The 22,174-nt window shown below is 39.7% G+C and overlaps 1 protein-coding gene across 1 annotated transcript in view; it reads left to right on the top strand.

The window, feature by feature from the left end:
* Positions 1-693: 693 nt before the first annotated feature.
* TMX1 (thioredoxin related transmembrane protein 1) overlaps positions 694-22,174 on the top strand; it is a gene marked incomplete in the record, with an annotated part of 98,253 nt that continues 76,772 nt past the window's right edge. The window contains 1 exon segment of the mRNA XM_053697624.1: positions 694-1,328. Within this exon segment, the coding sequence (XP_053553599.1) occupies positions 1,189-1,328 (140 nt within the window).

The raw sequence follows: 22,174 nt of genomic DNA, 5'->3' as shown, positions 1-22,174 counted from the left end.
CTCTCTACAGCAGTTTGCACTTGTGCTGAGAGTCCCTCCCCTCATAGCAAGTCTCTCCTCTCTCCCCTCATAGCAAGTCCCTCCTTTCTCCCCTCATAGCAAGTCTCTCCTCCTCTCTCCCCTCATAGCAAATCTCTCCTCTCTCCCCTCATAGCAAGTCCCTCCTATTTTCCCCTCTCTACAGCAGTTTGCACTTGTGCTGAGAGTCCCTCCCCTCATAGCAAGTCTCTCCTCTCTCCCCTCATAGCAAGTCTCTCCTCTCTCCCCTCATAGCAAGTCCCTCCTCTCTCCCCTCATAGCATGTCCCTCCTCCCTCCCCTCATAGCAAGTCCCTCCTCTCTCCCCTCATAGCAAGTCCCTCCTCCCTCCCCTCATAGAAAGTCCCTCCTCTCTCCCCTCATAGCAAGTCCCTCCTCCCTCCCCTCATAGAAAGTCTCTCCTCCTTTCCCCTCTCTACAGCAGTTTGCACTTGTGCTGAGAGTCTCTCCTCTCTCCCCTCATAGCAAGTCCCTCCTCTCTCCCCTCATAGCAAGTCCCTCCTCTCTCCCGTCTCTACAGCAGCTTGCACTTGTGCTGAGTCTCTCCTCCTTTCCCCTCATAGCAAGTCTCTCCTCTCTCCCCTCATAGCAAGTCCCTCCTCCCTCCCCTCATAGCAAGTCTCTCCTCTCTTCCCTCATAGCAAGTCCCTCCTCCCTCCCCTCATAGCAAGTCTCTCCTCCCTCCCCTCATAGCAAGTCTCTCCTCCTTTCCCCTCTCTACAACAGTTTGCACTTGTGCTGAGAGTCACTCCCCTCATAGCAATTCCCTCCTCCCTCCCCTCATAGCAATTCCCTCCTCCTTTCCCCTCTCTACAGCAGTTTGCACTTGTGCTGAGAGTCTCTCCCCTCATAGCAATCCCCTCCTCCTTTCCCCTCTCTACAGCAGCAGCTTGCACTTGTGCTGAGAGTCCTTTCTCTCTCCCCTCATAGCAAGTCCCTCCTCCTTTCCCCTCTCTACAGCAGCTGTGTAAGCGTTACACTTGTGCTGAGAGTCCCTCCTCCCTCTCTACAGACGCACGGAACACACAACTCCCACTACCTTAGAGCAAGATTGACAGACTGAAGAGGCTGGTTAGTCTTCCTTTTCCTCCTGCACTAAGCGGAACTGATACTTGTTTGCAGGATACGGGGCTGTGTGTCCATCCCTGTCATGGCGCTCCCCACCATTCAGTGGTGTTTGTTTTGCCTCTGTGTATTACCAGCAAATTTACTTGCTAAAAAGGGGGATGTGATAGAAATCACTGATGATAACTGGAGGGAAATCCTGGAGGGAGAATGGATGATCAAATTGTAAGTGTTTTGATTAGTTTACACACATGTTTAACTCTTTGGCTGCAGTTTAAAGAATTCCTTCGCTGTCAAACATTCAATTACTATTTTAGGGGTATATTGTGATTGTCAAATCTGAAGTTGCTCTGTTTAGTAAAAGTAGCACAGTGACATATGTTATTATTTTATAATTAGTATTCATTTTAGTATGGCTGGTTTTTTTTTGTTTTGTTTTTTAAAACATATTGAAAGCAAAACTGCCCAATATAAAAACATAATGATAATTCAGTCAAGATTTGTGTAGGTAAAAAAAAAAAAAAAAAACACGATAACTGTACTTTTAAAGTGACAGGTCAAATCTGAAATGTGCATATAATTTTAAATGGAAACATTTTTACAATATACTTCCATTAGCAAAAGTGCTTCTATTAAAAAATGTATTACTGTTTCAGTGGCATACACACATATGCTTTGTGTGACTAGAGCGTTAGAAATACAAACATCATGCCTGCTCTGAAAGCTGACAGTGGTGTGTATTGTGTCACTGAAGAATTAAATTGTGTCATAAAAGCTACTGCAAACTCTGTGAGGTGATTGAATGCTAGTGCCCAAGGCACTTACAGCATATGTGAGTATGCTGCAGCAATTCAGTATGACTTTTACTGATGGCATTTTTGCTTATGAAAATATATTTCAAAAATGTTTGCACATTTCAATGTTAACCTTTCTATCTCTTTAAAGGGATATTAAACACTAATAAATGCTAGATATAATGATGCATTCAAAGAAAAGATTAGTCTGAGAATGTAAATGTATTTTTCAAAGTTTCATTAGGTGTTTAAATATTGACAAAATAAGTGTAAAGTTCTAGTGTCTATAAAACACTGGGAGCTGCCATGTTGTAACTTAGGTTACCGTCTCTGCTGTGGCCAATTAGGGACAGTTATCAATAGGTCACTAGAGTGTGCAGCCAATGGCAGTGTGGAAAATAAGTGTTCTGCACTTCCATTTCTAACAAGAACTGAAAAGCTCAGGAAAAGGGGACAAAATACATAATTAAAGTATATTACATATTTTTATAGATACAATTTATCATTTTATATTACCCACTCAAAGTGTTTAATGTCCCTTTAAGCTATGACATAGCAATCTAATGCTGTTCAAGTTTTTTTTTTATGTTTGGCAATTTCCTGTTGTAACGTTTCATTCTCTGAACCTGAGAAAAGTTCTAAAGTAGTGTTCTTGTACTATTATTTATGTTCATGTTCTACATTGATGTTGCTGAATAGAGATTATAATGTGTGTATACGAGTCCTGGGACTCTATTGCTCACTGGCTCCTGCTTCTATTTAAAATTGAAATGCACCCATGCACATTTAAATGTTGAACTTTCTATCCCTTTAAGATGGACCATGTAGTTTTAAGTGACTTTTTAACTAACTTAATTTTTCAATTTGACAATAGAAAAAAAATGTTTTTTTATTTTTTACATTTTACGCTCTGTAAAAGTTTCATGTTCCTTTAAAGGGATATGAAATCCAAACATTTCCTTTTGTGATTTAGACACAGCATAGCATTTTAAAATTTCCAATTTACTTCTGTTATCAAATCTGCTTTAGTACTGCTATCATATAGTGCTCCAGGCACGCTACTGAGCTTTACATTCCTGCTTATCAACAAGATACCAAGAGAACAAATAACATTTGATAATCAAAGTAAATAGTTGTATAAAATTGTATGTTCTATCTGAATTGTAAAAGAAAAAATGTGGGTTAGTATGTACCTTTTTATACTTAAAATGCATGCTGGTATCATGATCAGTGGATGCCTCCGGAGTGAGGCGTCCAGTGATGCACAAAATAAGTGGACAATAGTCATGTGATCACTGTGACAAGCAATCACAGTGATCACCTGACAAAAATGACAAGCCACTGTTTGTTAAAGGGACAGTATATTATAAAATTGTTTTTCTCTTAGTGTGTTCCCAATTACTTTTTTACCAGCTGCAGAGTATAAAATGTATGAGATTTGCTTTTTAAGGTTTATTTGTGTATATGAATTAGCTGGTTTTGTGTTTTGAAGCCACAACCTAATAAAATGGGTTGAGTTTTCAGGTATAATCAGATCTCATTACTTTATCACATTGTGTACACATACCTGCTTCTTTATCTTATAGCTGTCCATAAACCAATCACCAATACCAGGAGAGAACAATGGAAAATTAACATTTTATTACCTTATCTATTCTATTCTTCTACTGGCTGTGTTAATACAGCTTGGCCTCGTGGCCAAAAACTTTCAGGATGGGTGGAGATACCACAGGCTAAATAAATTAATTCAAATGCCAATATAAGGGTAATGGAAATACTTGTAAACAATTTAATACACTCCAGCAGGTAAAGTGGATCACTGGGCACAAATTAAAGAGGAGAATTATTTTGAGTAAACTGTCCCTTTAACATTGGCTTGTCCTGCCCCCTCCCTTTCTATCCCAGTGAACATGTAACGTAATGTTATAATAAGGTGTAAAAAAAACAAAAACATTTTTTTTCTTTCACTCTTTGAATAGAACATAACAACTTTCTAAGCTCAGGAGTGTGCACGTGTCTGCAGCACTATTTAGCAGCAATTTTGCAACAATGTTTTACATTAGCAGGAGCACTAGATGGCAGCACTGTTTCCTGTCATGTAGTGCTTCAGGTATGTGCATGCTACCTACCTAGGTATCTCTTCAACAAAGAATAACATGAGAATTAAATAAATTTGATAATCAAAGTAAATTGGAAACGTTTTAAAAATGTGTATTCTCTATCTGAATCATGAAAGAAAATGTTTGGGTTTACTGTCCCTTTAACAAGAGAGCAGATAACTGAGGTTAAACCAATAGTGAGCAAAATTGCCACAATTTAAGCACAGAAACTGGGAAAAGCCTTGGTCATTAAGGGGTTAACGGTGGATACAAAATGCAAAAACAAAATTTGATTTAGAGGATTTTGTTATTACAATATTGCTTGCATATAACTAAATGTTGTTAATGTAATATCAAATGAATGAACAATTATCAATACATACAGTGCTCGCAATGAAGAAAAAAGGCCTCAGAGTTCTGGACTGTAGCCCTTAAAGGGACATTCCTGTCAAAATTTTAATGCACATAGATTTATTACATCTTTGAATAGAAACATATTTGCAATATACATTTATTGTCAAAAAATGCTTCTAGTAAAACTTATCACTGTTTTAGTGTTAACATTTTTCCCTGCACGTGCATATGAAGCATAGCTAGATATTCTCAGTGCAGCAGTATTTTAAATACTGCAGCTGCTCAGATCATCAGTGGGGCTTGTACTCATGTCAGCAATTAACAAATGGAGTCATTACCAGATGGTACAAGCACCTTAGGCTCTCTGAGCAAGTACTGTGTTTAAAATGCTGGTGCACGGTGCATACTTAAATACACTTTTGAAACAGCTATAGCTTTTATTAGAAGCATTTTTGCTAATGCATATATATTACAAAATTGCTTCTGTTGAATACCGAAATGCACTCATGTGGTTTCCATTTTTGGCTGGAATATCCCTTTAAGTTTTAGGTTGGAGAAGCCTGTTGTAAGATGCATCTTCATTTAAGGTTTAAAGGGACAGTGCACTGTAAAATTGTTTTCCACTTAACTTGTTCTTTATGACTTCTTATAGTAGTTACAAAGTATAAAATGTGGCAATTTTTTTTTGTATGTGTTGGTTTTTGCTTATTGGAGCCTTAATTCATTGTTCTCAGTAACCTGTATAAATGGTCTGAGCCCGCAGAAATAGCAGACCACCTAATCTTATCTATCTATACATTAAAGCCCTTATCTCTCTGTTTATACACAATGGCGAATAGCGCAAATGAAAAGGAAAATTGTAGTACCTATCTCTTCCACCCCCTACTGGGAACTTGATTGGTGCTTGTTGATTACCTAGCTTTTCAATAGTGCATACTTTAGTATTCTTATTTTCAGGATATGTGGTGGTTTCAGCAGGCAAAAACATATATTTTAAACAAACAAAATAAAGGTAAATAATCTGTTGCTAAACAATTTAATACACTTCTGTGTGTAAAACGGATCATTGGGAACAATAACGTGGAGACAAAATTACCGTACAATGTCCCTTTGTGCAATGTGTTTGCAGCTTATTTGCTGAATGGTCCTTGGTACTATACCCTGAGCGCGATATAAGAAACGGCAAAGCTATTGTTTCTTCAGCAGTATTCATGGAAACCAAGTCAAACGAGTGATCTGAAATGCTTTATTGTCCCTCAGAAAAATGTTCTATATAAAACTATTAACATAAAAGGAAACTGCCTGTCAAATGCCATGTGAAAGCTGAATAAGAAAATGGGCAACTTAAATTCACAGAGAAATGTAGTTAAAGGGATACTAAACCCAATTTTTTTCTTTCATGATTCAGATAGAGCATGAGATTTTAAGCACCTTTCTAATTTACTCCTATTATCAATTTTTCTTTGTTCTCATGCTATCTTGATTTAAAAAAGCAGTACTGTAAGCTTTAGAGCCAGACCATTTTTTGTTCAGCACCTGGGTAGCACTTGCTGATTTGTGGCTAAATGTAGCAAACCAATCGGCAAGCTCTACCAAGGTGCTGAACTAAAAATGGGCCGGCTCCTAACCTTTTATTACTGCTTTTTCAAATCAATGCAAAACAGAATGAGAAGCAGTCTGCCAGGAACGAACAGCAGCATCAATAGCTTGTTCTATGGCCTGGTTACCACCTGGTAGTAGCTTCTTTCTGCCCAATTGTGCTTTTCACAGAGGAAAACTTTCCTGTAGTAAATCAGTCTGATCCCGCCGACATGGTCAGTCCAGCCCCAAAATACCAGGCAATTCTCCTCTGAACAAGGAACATGACAACCCCAGACGATCGTTTCGGCCTCCTTTGGGCCTCGTCAGTGAGGTGCAGCCATATCCCTCTAAGCACATTGGGCAAGGAGTCCACGTCTGGTTTCCCCCATCACCCTTAGGGAGACTATCCCCAGGGTCATATTTACATATGCAAAACAGAATGAGAAGTAGTCTGCCAGGAACGAACAGCAGCATCAATAGCTTGTTCTATGGCCCGGTTACCACCTGGTAGTAGCTTCTTTCTGCCCAATTGTGCTTTTCACAGAAGAAAACTTTCCTGTAGTATATCAGTCTGATCCCGCCGACATGGTCAGTCCAGCCCCGAAATACCAGGCAATTCTCCTCTGAACAAGGAACATGACAACCCCAGACAATCGTTTTTCAAATCAAGATAACATGAGAACAAAGAAAAATTGATAATAGGAGTAAATTAGAAAGTTGCTTAAAATTGCATGCTCTATCAGAATCATGAAAGAAAAAATGTGGGGTTATTATCCCTTTAATTGGACAGTTAACTCCAAAATATTTATTGTTTAAAAAGATAGATAACCCCTTTATTACCCATTCCCCAGTTTTGCATAACCAACACAGTTATATTATTATACCTTTTACCTCTGTGATTACCTTGTCTAAGCCTCTTTTGACAGCCCCCTGATCACATGGCTATTTATTGAGTTGCATTTTAGCTAATTAGTACTGTGTTTTTAAACAATAACTATTTTGGTGTTGAATGTACAGGATGCAAGAAAAATAAGTCACCATATAGTTACTCTTATATATTTATTTTTTTAATACTGAAATCAGGGTGGATTTGATTTAAATCATTATTTAAAGTACAATTTTTAAATCATTAGTCAGTAAGACCATTTTTAGTATATTAACTTGTCAGATTAATTTTCCAGTTATATCAGACAATTACTGATTTGAATTGGTTATATATCATTAGATAGACCATTGAAATAATTTTAAATTATTGGGAGGTGAACTTTCTCCAGTTTAATAGGGTAAATCGTTCATATTTGATCAACTTTTGAGCTATACTTTATTGGAAGGAGAAAAAGGATTACCTTAAAGGGACACTGTACCCAAAATTTTGCTTTCGTGATTCAGATTGAGCATGACATTTTAAGCAATTTTCTTTTACTCCTATTATCAAATTTTCTTCATTCTCTTGGTATCTTTATTTGAAATGCAAGAATGTAAGTTTAGATGCCTGCCCATTTTTGGTGAACAACCTGGGTTGTCCTTGCTGATTGGTGGATAAATTCATCCACCAATAAAAAAGTGCTGTCCAGAGTACTGAAACAAAAAAAAGCTTAGATGCCTTCTTTTTCAAATAATGATAGCAAGAGAACGAAGAAAAATTGATAATAGGAGTAAATTAGAAAGTTGCTTAAAATTGCATGCTCTTTCTGAATTACAAAAGAAAAAATTTAGGTTCAGTGTCCCTTTAATAATAATTGAAATAGTTTTATTTAACAAGAAAAATAACCATTAACTTAATATCAATTTTTAAATAGTTTTATTTAACTAAACTAACATTATATTTAGTTTTTAATGAAATTACGTCCTTAGGTGCAGATCTATTCCTCTCCAAACAATCTTCTATTCAGTGAGCTTCTTGAAACCTAGTATGGGTTTATTCTGTGTACATAGATTTGCAGGTGAATAATGACATTAACGGGACACTGAACCCAAATTTTTTTTCTTTTGTGATTCAGATAGAGCATGCAACTTTCTAATGTACCCCTATTATCAATTTTTCTTTGTTCTCTTGCTATCTTTATTTGAAAAAGGCATCTAAGTATTTTTTGTTTCAGACTCTGGACAGCACTTTTTTATTGGTGGATGAATTTATCCACCAATCAGCAAGGACAACCCAGGTTGTTCACCAAAAATGGGCCGGCATCTAAACTTACACTTGCATTTCAAATAAAGATACCAAGAGAATGAAGAAAATTTGATAATAGGAGTAAATTAGAAAGTTGCTTAAAAGTTCATGCTCTATCTGAATCACGAAAGAAAAAAATTGGGTTCAGTGTCCCTTTAAAGGGACAGTAAAGTCAAAATTATACTTTCATGATTCAGAAAGAACATGCAATTTTACTTCTCTTATCTAATTTGCTTAGTTCTCTTGGTATCCATGGTTGAAAAGCATACATAGGTAGGCTCAGAAGCAGTGCACTACTATGAGCTAGCTGCTTGCCACTGCCTCACTTAATGTGTTCAGCTAGACCCCAGTAGAGCATTGCTCTCCTTCAACAAAGGATATCAAGAGAATGAAGCAATTTTGATAATATAAGTGAATCTGAAATCTGAAAATTGTATGCTATCTGAAACCCAAAAGTTTTCTTTCATGATTATGTCTCTTTAAGGTCTATTTCTCAACTCTGTATGTTTATCTTATAACATTTGTACTGTGAATATGGGGCATGTTATTTCTGCAGACACATTTATAGTTTTTAGAACTACAAAACCAATAATATGTAATATCTTCAAGATTAAAAAATTGTGCAAAATAATCTGACGGAAACCTCTGGGGGAGCTTGACATTGTGAATAGATTAATTAAATTACTTTACCAAAAAATGAAACATTACAACCATGAATATACAATATACATTTAGCTATATAATTAAAAACGAATCGATTTTTCAGGATGAATAACCTTTTAGATTATAATGTATCTTAAATAGAAACTATCTTTAGATTGATTTTGCTAAAAAAACCCTATTATTTAAAAAAAAGTCCTATTTAAAGGGACAGTCTAGTCCAAAATAAACTTTCAGGATTCAGATAAAGAATGTAATTTCTTAAAAATTTTCCAATTTACTTTTATCACCAATTTTGCTTTGTTCTCTTGGTATTCTTGGTTGAAAGCTAAACCTAGGAGGTTCACATGCTAATTTCTAAGCCATTGAAGGCCGCCTTTTCTCTCAGGGCATTTTGACCGTTTTTCACCACTAGAGGGTGTTGGTTCATGTGTGTCTCATAGATAACACTGCGCTCACGCACGTGGAGTTTAGGTGAGCCAGCTCTGATTGGCTAAAATGGATGTCTCTCAAAAGAACTGAAATAAGGGGGCAGTTTGCAGAGGCTTAGGTACAAGATAATCGCAGAGGTAAAAAGTGTATTTATATAACTGTTTTGGTTATGCAAAACTGGGGAATGGGTAATAAAGGGATTATATATCTTTTTAAACAATAACATTTTTGGTGTAGACTGTCCCATTTTTTTTTTTTTTTTTTTTAAATCTTTGATGTTTAACCACACTGATTGAAACACCTTTTCTGGCTAATGAGAACTAATTTGAGTGATAGTGAATAGTATACATGCATGTCATTATTACCCTTAGCCAATGGTTTTCAAACTTTTCCTTGGCTTCCCCAACAGACCATATTTTTAGGATTACCTTGGGTGAGAGCAGGTAAAGTAACCATGTTTACTAATCAGAACAGGTTGGAAAACCAGTGCCGTAAGCTGAGGTATCTAATGTACACTATTCAAAATCTGGCCAGAATATGTTTACTCTCAGAGAAATGCAATTTTATTTGAAGACTGTATTATTTCATTGTTATTGTGTTTTATTATGTCTGTGTTCTCCCCAGGACCTTTTTTTATTGGGTGCACCACACAACTGATTTTACTGACCACTTGGTTCAAATTTTAGAAAATCTTAAAGGGACATGAAACCCCAAAAAAAATCATGATTCAGATAGAGAATACAATTTTAAACAATTTTCTAATTTACTTCTATTATTTAATTTGTTTTATTCTCTTGGTATAATTTATTGAAGGAGCAGCAATGCACTACTGGTTTGTAAATTAACACACGGGTGAGCCAATAACAATCGGTGTGTGTATATGTGTATATATGTATATATATATATATATATATATATATATATATATATATATATATATATATATATATATATATATATATATATATATATATATATAGCGACCATCGGCAGCTAGAACCTAGGTTCTCTGCTGCTCCTGAGCTTTTATAGATAAACCTTTTAGCAAAGAATAACACAAGAATTAAGCAAATTTAAATAATAGAAGTAAATTGGAAAGTTGATTAAAATTGTATTCTCTATCTGAATCATGGAAGAAAATTTTTGGGTTTCATATCCCTTTAAGCTAAAATTGGCTAATATTAAATTATTTCAATGTTTATTGCTCACATTATCATTAAATAAATGTATGTTCATTTTGAAATTTAATTTGTGCTTTAGATAGCAGAACATGTTATAACATTATAAGGTATTCTACTACCGCCACCGACTACTTTATAATATCACCAAGCTGGCAACAATTTCTGTAAAGAACACTGTGTCTTATTATGTTGTGCGTTGTGTTTGTTTTTTTGTTTTTCACTGTGAGCAGCCATTACTATGTTTTAGATTTTACCATTCATTTTGTATTCTGTAAAATACAGTAAATATCTGTCCCCATGAACCGTATATCACTACACCCCCCCTCCTAAATTAGTAAGAATAAAGTGAAAACTGTCAGCGCTAATTTGTAATCAAATAAAAGTAAATCAAATGTATATTTGTTTAGTGTTATCCTCTATTCCCTGTAGCCACCATGCATGCAAGCAAAAAAAAAGGTGAAAAGGAATATTAAAAACAGTGTATTACTGCCAGAATTGAGATTCTCTGGTTATGCACGCATGGATTTCCAGTACAGATTAAGCTCATCTTTAAGGTAATTTTTCCTGCATCATCTTATCCAGGCTTCTGCATTTTGCATTTCCAATATGTAATATTAAGGCCACACATAGGATAGTGTAATGCTGTCAGTACAAACGCTGTGGCTCCTGGATAATAAGCATATGGTAGGATGGTTTGTTGCATCCACCAATCTCTTTATTTAAACTTCATTTCTTCACAGATAACTACTGATCAACTCTACACATTTTGCTGATAAATTTGCCATCCTCCAAAGCATTAAAAACACAGAAATATATTCACACAGTAATGTACTGTGAATAAAACTGCTTGTTTTTTTTTTTTTTTGCATTTAACAATATCTTTTATTCAATCTTCTTATAAATCTTGTGTTTGTTCTTTTACTTTACATATTTGAAATACAAATTACAGAAGCTTGGATGAAACTATGCCGAGATATTGATCTTAGAGATGTGTTTTGAACTTTTTTGGCATTGCCATGCAAGCAGAATCTATGATCTTCTGACAGTGTTAAATTGTTTTTTATAGTTTTCATTTCTGCTATGTTCTTCACTCCCTTGTTTTTTTCTTTTTGGTCTGAAAGAACATTAACACATTCTGGGGGCTTATAGACACATACATTAACAGACATCCCAACCTGCAAAAACTCATTTCAGGGAGGTGGTTCCTCCCGCTACTGTGCCGCCACCCCCACCCAGTTATATATTGGACACCTTGAAACCCTAAATAAGATATAGACTTATCACTAAAGTAGCTTCCCACTAAAGTCACATTAAAAAAGTAGCTTTATTGCACAACCACATACAACAAATCTATTTTACAGTGATCGTATGCTTGTTGAATGCTCAAATATTTTAGAATACAAAGTTTAATTACATGCATTAAATAAGGTAGTATTTGTGTTTTATTTTATTAGACTAAGTGGGGGTTTTGTGGTTACTAATGCATGCTTTGAGAGTTCTATAACGTCCCAGCAACTAAAGGCATTCCTTAAAGAAACACTTTTCCGGAGTTGGACCACCTTTGATCATAATACTTGGAGTTTCAGGGAGATTGCACTCCATTTGCTGGCATCAGGGAGCCACTATTAAAATCAGGGAGACTCACTGAACTTCAGGGAGACTTGGGATGTCTGCATTAATTGCCCAGGCATAGCAAACAAATATAACAGGCACACTTCAAGCGGAATAGCAGTAATAGCACACAGGGAGGGGGGTGAAGAACAATATTTTAGAAGCCTTAAAGGGACATGTCAAAATTGGACTTTCATGATATAGAGTATGCAATTTTCTTCTTAAACGGGAAGAGTCCACAGCTGCATTCATTACTTTTGGGAATACAGAACCTGGCCACCAGGAGGAGGCAAAGACACGACAGCCAAAGGCTTAAATACATCCCCAACTTCCCTTATCCCCCAGTCATTCTTTGCCTTTCGTCACATGAGGTTGGCAGAGAAGTGTCAGAAGTTCGATATAGTCTCTTATGGAGGGTAGTACTCTTTGCTATGTGACTGGAGATTTAAGTAATTCTGTCAGCCTCTCAATGAGATCATGGATGAAAGTTACAGTCCGGAGATGCAGGGGGAGTTTTCCTGCAAAACCATCCCGACTCATATTAACAGCTCCTTGGTAATCAGCATTGACTAGTTTCGCTGCCTACCTTTATTCACTCAAGTCTAGGGCAGAAGCAAGGCTACTATCTGTCACACTTGAAGGGCCGTGTTCCTGTTCCACGGCGTAGATTCCGGTAAGATCGTTACATTTTACTTTGATATGTGAATGTAATGTTAACGTAATAAGGTAGGGTCCAAGTTGGACTCCTTTTATCGTAATAAAGAATCATGAGTTAATCTCCTGAGGGGGGTTAATGAACAGGAGGATTTAATCATGTTTGTTATATGGTTCTATCTGCTAATGTGTAGCAATACCTAGGCTCACGACTTCACGGAACAAAACGGCCTTATTTTATTGACGCAATCTCTCAAGATTGCACACTCTTTTTGTGACTGGCACGGTGCACCTCGTGACGGGTGCGGTTACGTTTGTTTCTCGATTCCTGACTGTGTGCGACAGAGAGAGTCTAGCTCGTGGGTTGTCTGGTTCACAGGAGGTGGTGAGTGCCCCAGCCATTGGGGGTGTAAACAGGGTGCCAGCTGTTTTTTGTCATTTTTTGTAATCCCAAGGTTATGGAGGATTCTGATATTTTAGACACGGATGTCTCCGATACGGAGAATGCGTCTTGTGATAAATATGAAATTGCCCGGGTAATCAATGCCCATCAGTTATGTTCCGATTGCCGTTCTAGAGTACTCTCTTCTCCCGAATCAGAAAGCTTCGAATGCGTTGAACCATCCGCTTCTGACGTTTCTATGTCCCGTTAGGTGCATGCCTCAGACCATTTCTCTGCTACGCAAGCAGGTGTCCCTATGGCCTTTATTCCCTCTCCGGAGGGTGGCTTGTTTCCTCCAGAGGTTACGACACGGTTCCGCATGGCCATTTCTATGGCGCTGTCTCATTTATATCTCCCAAGTGAAATATTTCTAAAATACTCTCCGTGTTCTGTTAACCAGGGCCTGTTGTGCGTGTGATCACCTGATTCAGTTTGGCCTCTGAGGCTTCAGGGGCCCCAACCTCAGGGTCGGGGTCTTTCGTTGATCTGACGAGAGATGATTTTGCCTTTCGTTATAGGCTGGCACATCTTTGTGTTCTTTTAAGGCATGTTTTGGCTATGTTAGAGGATCCCAGTCCTAGTGGGTTGAGGATTCCGAGGCCTTAGATGCTGGATGGCAAATTGGATGCAATGTTTGGGGATGAAGCCAATCTCCTTACCGTCTCAGTTTCATTTTCTCTTTTATGTTTCGGTTCCAGTTCTGAGCTTGGGTGAATGGGGTCTCTGATCAGCTGGTCCCATTGGCATTCTCATTCACCTTGGGCGTTCACCCGAGGGGTGCTGCCTTCCTTTTATTTTTGATGGATGTGTTTATTTTGTTTTTCTTAAGCTCATGTTTGTTAGATTTCCGTTTTTGAAAACGTTCTTCTCTGGAACCGATACTTGTGATTTTGTGGTCGTGTGGGCACTTCCATGGATGTTGCACACTTTTTGAATAATAGAATTATGTTTTCTAGTTCATTTATTGATCCTTCGGGTCGAATTTTCTTGGACCTTGGACAGTTCTGGAGTGTTCTTATACCAGGCAGGTACTGGTTGGACGCTTTTTTGCTGTTACCTGGTTTCATGTCACCCTCGTGGTGCTAATTTAATCCTTTCGTTTCGGATTCTGAACGTCACTTGGCCTATGGATATGGACTCCGGGCTCGAATCCTAATTTGAAGTGGCCTAGTGTGTAGATACAACGCCTCTGAATGGAGGGTTGTGTTTGCCAATCTAAGGTTGTTGTGTTTTTTTTTTTTTTTGTTTGTTTTTTTGTTTTTTCTGACTACTCGCCTGGGATACGGATCTGTTTTTCAGATGTCGTCATGGTTCTTTCAGGTCCCTGGGGCCTCAGAACCGTAGTTTCCATTCCTTTGGAGTTGGGAGATGTGAGTGACCTATGTGGTCTAGAGTTCCGAGTGGTGAACGATTTGCGTCTTCACTTGAGGTTCTTCCCGATGCTTACTCCTTTGCCTAATAATCATTTTCTTGCGTTGGCGGAGTCCCCTTCCTTCCCGCCTTGGGTGGGTAATTTGGTCTGGAAGCGCAGGCATGTCCTCCTTCTTTTGCTCTGAGTTGCATTATTCTAAGAGGTGGAGTGCAGGGGTTTCCCTGCCTTTTGTTGGGAGCTGCGAGGCTTCCAGCTTTTACCCTGTCAACTGGGTTTTTGGAAGATCGATCCTGCGGGATCTCTGGCTGTTGCCTCTTCCATATAATACCCTGGCCATGGTCTTCGACGTTCGGGGATTATCTGCGTACTCGTTGCTAAGCTAGCCTTGGGGCCTAATGGTGAAAAGCCGAGGTCGGTTTCTGGCGGTTGCCCTTCTGGGGTCAGGTAGTTGACCATTTATACTCAATGCTCTGTTAGGGGCTTTGTGGAAGGTGCTTATGTCTATCTCTCTTGGATGGCAACTAAGGACCGGGGTTCACATTCACCTTCGGGTGTTGATTGTTACCTTGCCAGTATGTGTAACACATAGTTACTCTTGTCTATGAGATTTTTCCTTGCGATCCAGGAGCACTGGGTGGCAAATTCTTAAACTGTTCAGGAGTTTGTTTTTCAGACTCTTGGGATTGAGGCTCTTGCTAGATCGCCAAGTCTACGAACTTCAGATGGTGCGCTCCTAATCATAGGAGGCAGCTTAGGGTTCCTCAGGAAGTTAGATCTTTCGATTCCGTTTTTCGAGGACTCTGGCCTAGGACCATGCCTCTCCCTGGATTGGGTGTGGATGGTTCGGTCTCACCTTTGGTGTTAGTGGTCCCGCGTGCCTCTCTGTGGGGGGCGGGGATCTGTTTCTCATGGGAGATGTCTATCTGCCTGTGGCTTAGGTTCTATGTCTCTGACGGGTCCCTACTGGTCTTCTGGCGCATTTGATGTTCCTTGTAGACTTCAGGTGTCTTTCAACTGGGTTTGCGATATGGCCGAAGAATTTCACCTCTATGGTAGGGTGGTTTCCGTTGCTTTAGTCCTTTCTCTCCTATAGTGGGGGATGGTTTTTCCTGGTTCGGAGTTACCTTTTGTATCTATGGCGAGCCTTTGTAAGGTTTTTTTCCCTTCTTGCATTTTCAGATTCCTGGAAAGGGAGATGTGGAGTAGTAACTGGTTCTACTGTTCCTGCAGCAGGAGCCCGGGGGTTGAACCCTGATGGGCTCCTGTTATATGTTGGATTCTGATATTTAAATGCTGGGGGTCTGAGAACCCTTTTTACCTTGAGAAGCGTTCCTCTTTAAGGAAGACGGCAGTGTAGGGGGTCTTGTACCCGAGCACAAGTCTGTCCTGACTTACGGCACCATTCCGTTTTGTAGTGGAGATCAGAGTTCTACTCAGGGGGGTTTGGCTCGTCGTAGATCCATCCTTTTCTTCCAGAGGTCTGGGACTATGTCTTTGGTCTTTGACTAGTCTTTGGGCTGGGACCATTACCCTGGAGGGTAGGTCAGGGATTGGTAAATCTATGCAGTGTTGACCGTTTTCTTCTGGAGTCTGTCCTCCCCTTCAGTTGGAGGACTTTTGCTGTCCTCTTTTCTACTGGCGTCTGGTGCTGGGAGGGGACGCTCCTTGGAGCCCGGTATTCGGAGGCCTGTTGTTCAGTTTTTGGAAGGTTTGCAGTTTGAAACCAGCTACAGCTATTTGCACCTTGAATGTGTGCTAGCAGGCTTTAAAACTCCTCCTTTCGGCGCTTTGGGTTCCACAATGACTGAGTCAGCTTCCTACTTGGAAGCTGGTCACTGAACGTTGCTAACTGCTGGAATAGTTATCCTATTTTCTGATGTCTATTCTTGTGTAGCCTGCAGGCTTTGATCTGATACGAGGCAACAGGGATTGCCATGTTTTTTTTGGAGTACCTTTATAGTATGGTACTGTGTCAGGGATATGAGGGTGTCCCTCGAGTCCTCTTGGGACGTGTTTCCCTGAGTATGGGTTGTTGAGCCGTATGGAATGATCCTTTGGATTTCTTCTGGGAATCTTTTCTCCCTTTTGGGGGCAGGTTGCGGTCCTTGTCTTTCGACCGGGTACTCTTCATGGGAGTCGAAAGCTGCGGGGCTGACTCCTTGGAGGCTGTTTGTGCTCGACGGACTCTGGGACTGAGTGGTCTCTAGTTCGGCTTTGCTGGTGGTGTAACTAATGTGCAGTTACCTAGGCTTTGGGTTTTTACCCGTGTCGTTTATATTTTTATAGGGTGTTGGGTAATTTCAGGCTGTGGTGCCTTTCGAAGGGGCCACATTTTTGTACCCACCCGTTGTTTGCATTCAATGTTCTCTAGCTTGGGTATTGTTTTCCCAAAAGTAATAAAGCTGTGGACTCTTCCCGTTTAAGAAGAAAAACATAAATTATGCTTACCTGATAATTTTCTTTTCTTCTGACGTGAAAAGTCCACAACTCCCACCCGTGTTTTGTCTGAGGCGGCAGTCATTTTTTTTGTTCTTCTGGCACCTTTTTTTTACCCTGATATTTCTCCTACGGTTCCTTGTTCCCTTGGCAGAATGACTGGGGGATGAGGGAAGTGGGGGAGGTATTTAAGCCTTTGGATGGGGTGTCTTTGCCTCCTCCTCGTGACCAGGTTCTTTATTCCCAAAAGTAATGAATGCAGCTGTGGACTCTTCCCATCAGAAGAAAAGAAAATTATCAGGTAAGCATAATTTGTTTTTTCTTCTTTCATGATTTACTTTTTATCAAAATTTCTTTGTTTTCTTGTTATCCTTTGTTGAAAAGCAAAAAGGTAAGCTTAGGAGAGTGCATGTATATCCAGCACTATATAGCAGCAGTTTTGCAGGAATGTTATACATTTGCAAGAGCACTAGATGGCAGCACTATTTCCTGTCATGTAGTGCTTCAGACATGAGCGCCCTATTGATCCAGATAACTCTTCAACAAAGAATAATATGAATTTGAAAATAGAAGTAAATTGGAAACTTTTTAAATATTGCTCTGTCTGAATCGTGAAAGAAGAAACATTTTGTGTTTCATGTCTCTTTAAATGAAAAGTGCACTGTAAAATTGTTTTCTCCTTAAAGGGACAGTATCCACTCATTTTCATATAACTGCATGTAATAGACACTACTATAAAGAATAAGATGCACAGATACTGATATAAAAATCCAGTATAAAATGGTTTAAAAACGTACTTAGAAGCTTTCAGTTTAGCTCTGTTGAAAAGGCAGATGGAAAGCCCACTGCAGGTGGGAAATTAAGACACTCCCCCTTCTTTTGCATATGAAAAGACCCTTTACACAAACAGGAGCAAGCTGGAGTAGGTAGCTGACGGTATTCAAATAAAACTTTGGGGCTTGGTTAGGAGTCTGAAAATCAGAGCAATGTTATTTAAAAATAAGCAAAATTATACATTTAAAAAAAAACAAAAAAACTTTATGGGCTTTATAAATAGATCATCTACAAAACATTTATGCAAAGAAAAAATGAGTGTATAATGTCCCTTTAATCTGTTTCCAATGACTTGGTATACCAGCTGCAGAGTATAAAATGTATTGGAAATGGCTCCTTTAGGTTTGAGTATATGAAATAGCTGTTGTAGTCAGTTGAAACCACATCCTATTCAAACATCTTTTTTTTCTCTGTATACACAATGACCTCTTAACTACACAAAAGCAAGTGCAATTGGAAATTAACATTGTAGTACAAACATCTCCCACCCCCCACTGGGAGTGTACATTTTTTTTGCAGCTTCATTAAACCTTCATGATTCAAATATAGCATGCAATTTTAAAGGAACATGAAACCCAATACGTTTCTTTCATGATTCACATAGAGAATACAATTTAAAAAAAGTTTCCAATTTTCTTCATAAATGGAAAGAGTCCACAGCTGCAATCATTACTTTTGGGAAATAAGAACCTGGCCACCAGGAGGAGGCAAAGACAACCCAGCCAAAGACTTAAATACTCCTCCCACTTCCTTCATCCCCCAGTCATTCTTTGCCTTTCGTCCCAGGAGGTTGGCAGAGAAGTGTCAGAATTTATTTTGTCTATTATTGAGGGTAGTACTCTTCAACATGGGACAGGAGTTTTAAGTAGTCCTATCAGTCTCTCAGTGAGGGCTTGAATGAAAGTTAGAGTCCGGAGATGCAGGGAGATTCTTTCTGTGAAACCATCTCGACTCATGTTAACAGCTCCTCAAGCAATTGGCGTTGTCGAACTTCACTCCGCTGCCTGCTTTCTACTCTTAAGTGCATGGCAGAGGCGCTACTACTATCCGTCACACTTGAAGGGCCATGTTCCTGTTCCACAGTGTAGATTCCGGTAAGATTGTTTAATTTTACTTTCGTCATGATTGTATTGTATTACAAATGTTTTCCCGAGAGGCTACCACCTTGCGGGACTAACTTAACATAAGGGTCTCAGTGAGGCGCCTTTTTGTATCTTGGAATCAAGGCTAACATTTCCTTTGGGGGGTTATTGAACAGGTTTTTTTTTAATCATGTTTATGTGATTTGACCTGCTTATGCGTAGTGTTACTTAGGCTCCTGGCTTGTGGAACATAAAGAGCTTTGGAAGTGACGCAGCCTTTATGGTTGGGCGCGCTTTTTCTGGACTGTACGGGTTACCTTGTGACCGGGCGTGGTCACGTTTTTGACTCTCCATTTCCGCATTTCTAGCCCTGTTGCGACGGAGAAATTCGGTTCTGCTGGTATTGGGATCTTAGGAGGTGGTAAGTGTCCCAGCCATTGTGGGTGTCAGGTGCCGTTTAAGTTTGGGGTCCAAATCTCGTATCAATATCCTAGCTATGGAGGAGTCTGATTCCGTGGAGACGGACGTCTCTGTTTTATTTTCTACTCCGTGCGCAGAATGCGTATTGCCCCGGATGATACTAGCTTATCAGTTATGTTCTGAATGCCGTATTAGAGTGCTCAATTCCTTGGGATCGGGGAATCTTGGAGCTGCTGAGCCATCCGCCACTGGGGCCTGTCTCCTCCGTGTGGCGAGTCTCCTTCCACTATCGCTTACTACGCATGCAGGTAACCCAAAATTTGCTTCCCCTTCTCCGGAAAGGTAACTTCTTCCCGCCAGTGGTTTCGGCACAATGTCGCATGTCCATAATTTTGGCACTAGCGCATATGCAACTTTCAGAAGTTGGTTTTGGATACTGTTCGTGTTCCGTTATCCAGGGCTCTTCAGGCATAAGTTGGCCTGTTCAGCTCTCTGGGGGAATGACTTTCCCTGAGGCTTCGGGGGTTATCCTTCGCTCTGGCGGGGGTATGCTGCGCTTTTCGGTATAGACTAACTAGCCTTCGCGTTCTTTTGAGGCACACTTTGGCATTGTCTGCAAGCTTCTTTGAATAGCTTGCAGAAATAGACATAAGGGGATGAAGTAATCTTCTTGTTATCGAGTACTTTTTCCAGTTTGAGCTTGGTAGAACAGGGGTCCTATTGGGCGTTCCTGCGGGTACGTCTGTTCTACTTGGGCGATAAACCTGCGGGTTGCCTTATCCTTTATTTTATTTGAATAACGCTCATATTTTATATTTCCCTGACAGGAATAGCCCTTAGTTTCAGGCTAGTCCTGATTGAGTTCAGTCCTTCTGTTCTGAGGCCTAGTTTAGACACGTGTCGCCTGTTCTTCCTGGCTGGTCCGGTTGGGCGCTGAGTGCCTCACATATTATTGTGTTATTCTTGTTCTCTTTACAAGTTTCAGTTTATTCTGAGTGGACCTGAGGGTTCGTGAAGCTTGGGGGATTGGTTCAGTCCTCATTGACCTCTCCAGCTGGCCGATGCCGGCGAGGTAGCTTAGTTGGTAAAATGCTCTGACTACTAGGCCTGTTCAAAGATCTTTGGGTCACAGGTTCTGTCCTGGCAGGTCCGACTCAGCCCTTCATCCTTCTGACCATACATTGAGTACCATTCAGATTGGGTAATAATCACAACTATTACTATTCATCTGCCGATTCGGTTCATCCGAGATGGGTGCTGGAAAAGCGCTTTGTGGCCCACTGGATGAAGGGCGCTATATAAATACTAGTTTGACTCTCTCATGATTCTGTCTTTTTTGGGATGTGGAATGTTCCTCCCCACGTGGGTTGGAGGTTGGGAGGATTTCAGACCTCCTTGCCACTGGTTCCGGCGGTCTTGCCCTTGTGGCTCTTGGATTTGTCCTTTTTGTTTGGATTTTTCCTTTTCAGGTTCTCCTCTTTGGATGAGACTTTGGGACTTGTATGTTGCCCCTTAGTGGTCTTGGCCGCCTTATGGGAGATCCTTGTGGCTTTTTCCTACTTCGGAAATTAAGTTGTTCCCTATTAGGGATGGTAGGCTGTGCTGTCTCCTTCTCCAAGCTTCCCGTAGGGGTTTTATATACCGGGGTTTAGGATGCTCTGCATTCTTCTTCCTTGGGTAGGGTCCTCTGATACTCCGGAGGGGATTATGGAGACTAGCCTTCTGGTTTGCTCACTCTTCGGGTGACCTTGTCCTTAATGTTCTTTCTAGGCGTTTTTATCTTCTTGGTTGGCTATAGGCCACTCTTGCGACTCTGTCGTACTTTAGTTCCCTTTGGAGTGTCTTCTTCCCTTTTGGTTTGGGATTTCAGAGTTGGACTTGTTCCCGTTTTCCAGGTTGGTCCAGTTTTGTTCCTGGAACGATCTGGGACTATAGTTTTGTCGTTGATCTTCCGGATGTCCAGCAGACTTACGATCCTGTGGCTGGTTCGGTTGCGATCCAGTTTTTCTACACCTTCGGTCTAGAAGGCATGGCTAGGATTTCTGTGCCCTTTGTCTGAGGTGTATTTTGGGGCCATTAAATCTGTTTATTAACTGCCCAGTACTTCAGGGGTTTGTCTGAATGAGGTACAGTGATCACTCCTAGGTAGGCTTCCAGCTGTATAGTAGCAGCTTTTGGAGCACTACTCTCAAACGTACAATAATACAAATAACAGCAATTTTTATTGGCAGAACAGAAGTGAAACATTTTTAGTTAAAGGGACAGTCAAGTAATTTTAAACAAGTTTCCAATTTACTTTTATCACCAGTTTTGCTTTGTTCTCTTGGTATTCTTAGTTGAAAGCTAAACCTAGGAGGTTCATATGCAAATTTCTTAGACCTTGAAGACTGCCTCTAATTTAAATGCATTTTGACCACTAGAGGGCATTAGTTCATGTGTTTCATATAGATAACATTGAGCTCATGCACATGAAGTTACCCTGGAGTGAGCACTGTTTGGCTAAAATGCAAGTCTGTCAAAAGAACTGAAATAAGGGGGCAGTTTGCAGAGGCTTAGATTCAAGTTAATCTCAGAGGTAAAAAGTGTATTTCTATAACAGTGTTGGTTATGCAAAACTGGGGAATGGGTAATAATGGGATTATCTTTCTTTTTAAACAACAAAAATTCTGGTGTTGACTGTCCCTTTAAGTCTCCATTCCTGCTTAAAATGAAATGAAACATGAAGTTTGAAAAAACACCACAAGATGGCATATGGGTAAGATCTGGAGGTATCGGTGCAACCCTAACTACATGACAGGAATTAGTGCTGTTGCTAATGTATAACATTGTTGCAAAACTGCTGCCATATATATATAATGCTGCAGACATGTGTACACTCCCGAGCTTACATCTCTGCTTTTCAAAAAAGGACACCAAGAAAATGAGGAAAAGTTGATAATAGAAGTAAAT

The sequence above is a fragment of the Bombina bombina genome, chromosome 1 (assembly GCF_027579735.1).
Source record: "Bombina bombina isolate aBomBom1 chromosome 1, aBomBom1.pri, whole genome shotgun sequence".
In the NCBI taxonomy this organism is placed as follows: Eukaryota; Metazoa; Chordata; class Amphibia; order Anura; family Bombinatoridae; genus Bombina; species Bombina bombina.
Note: the sequence above shows the minus strand (reverse complement) of the source record. Positions and strands in the feature narration are given on the sequence as shown.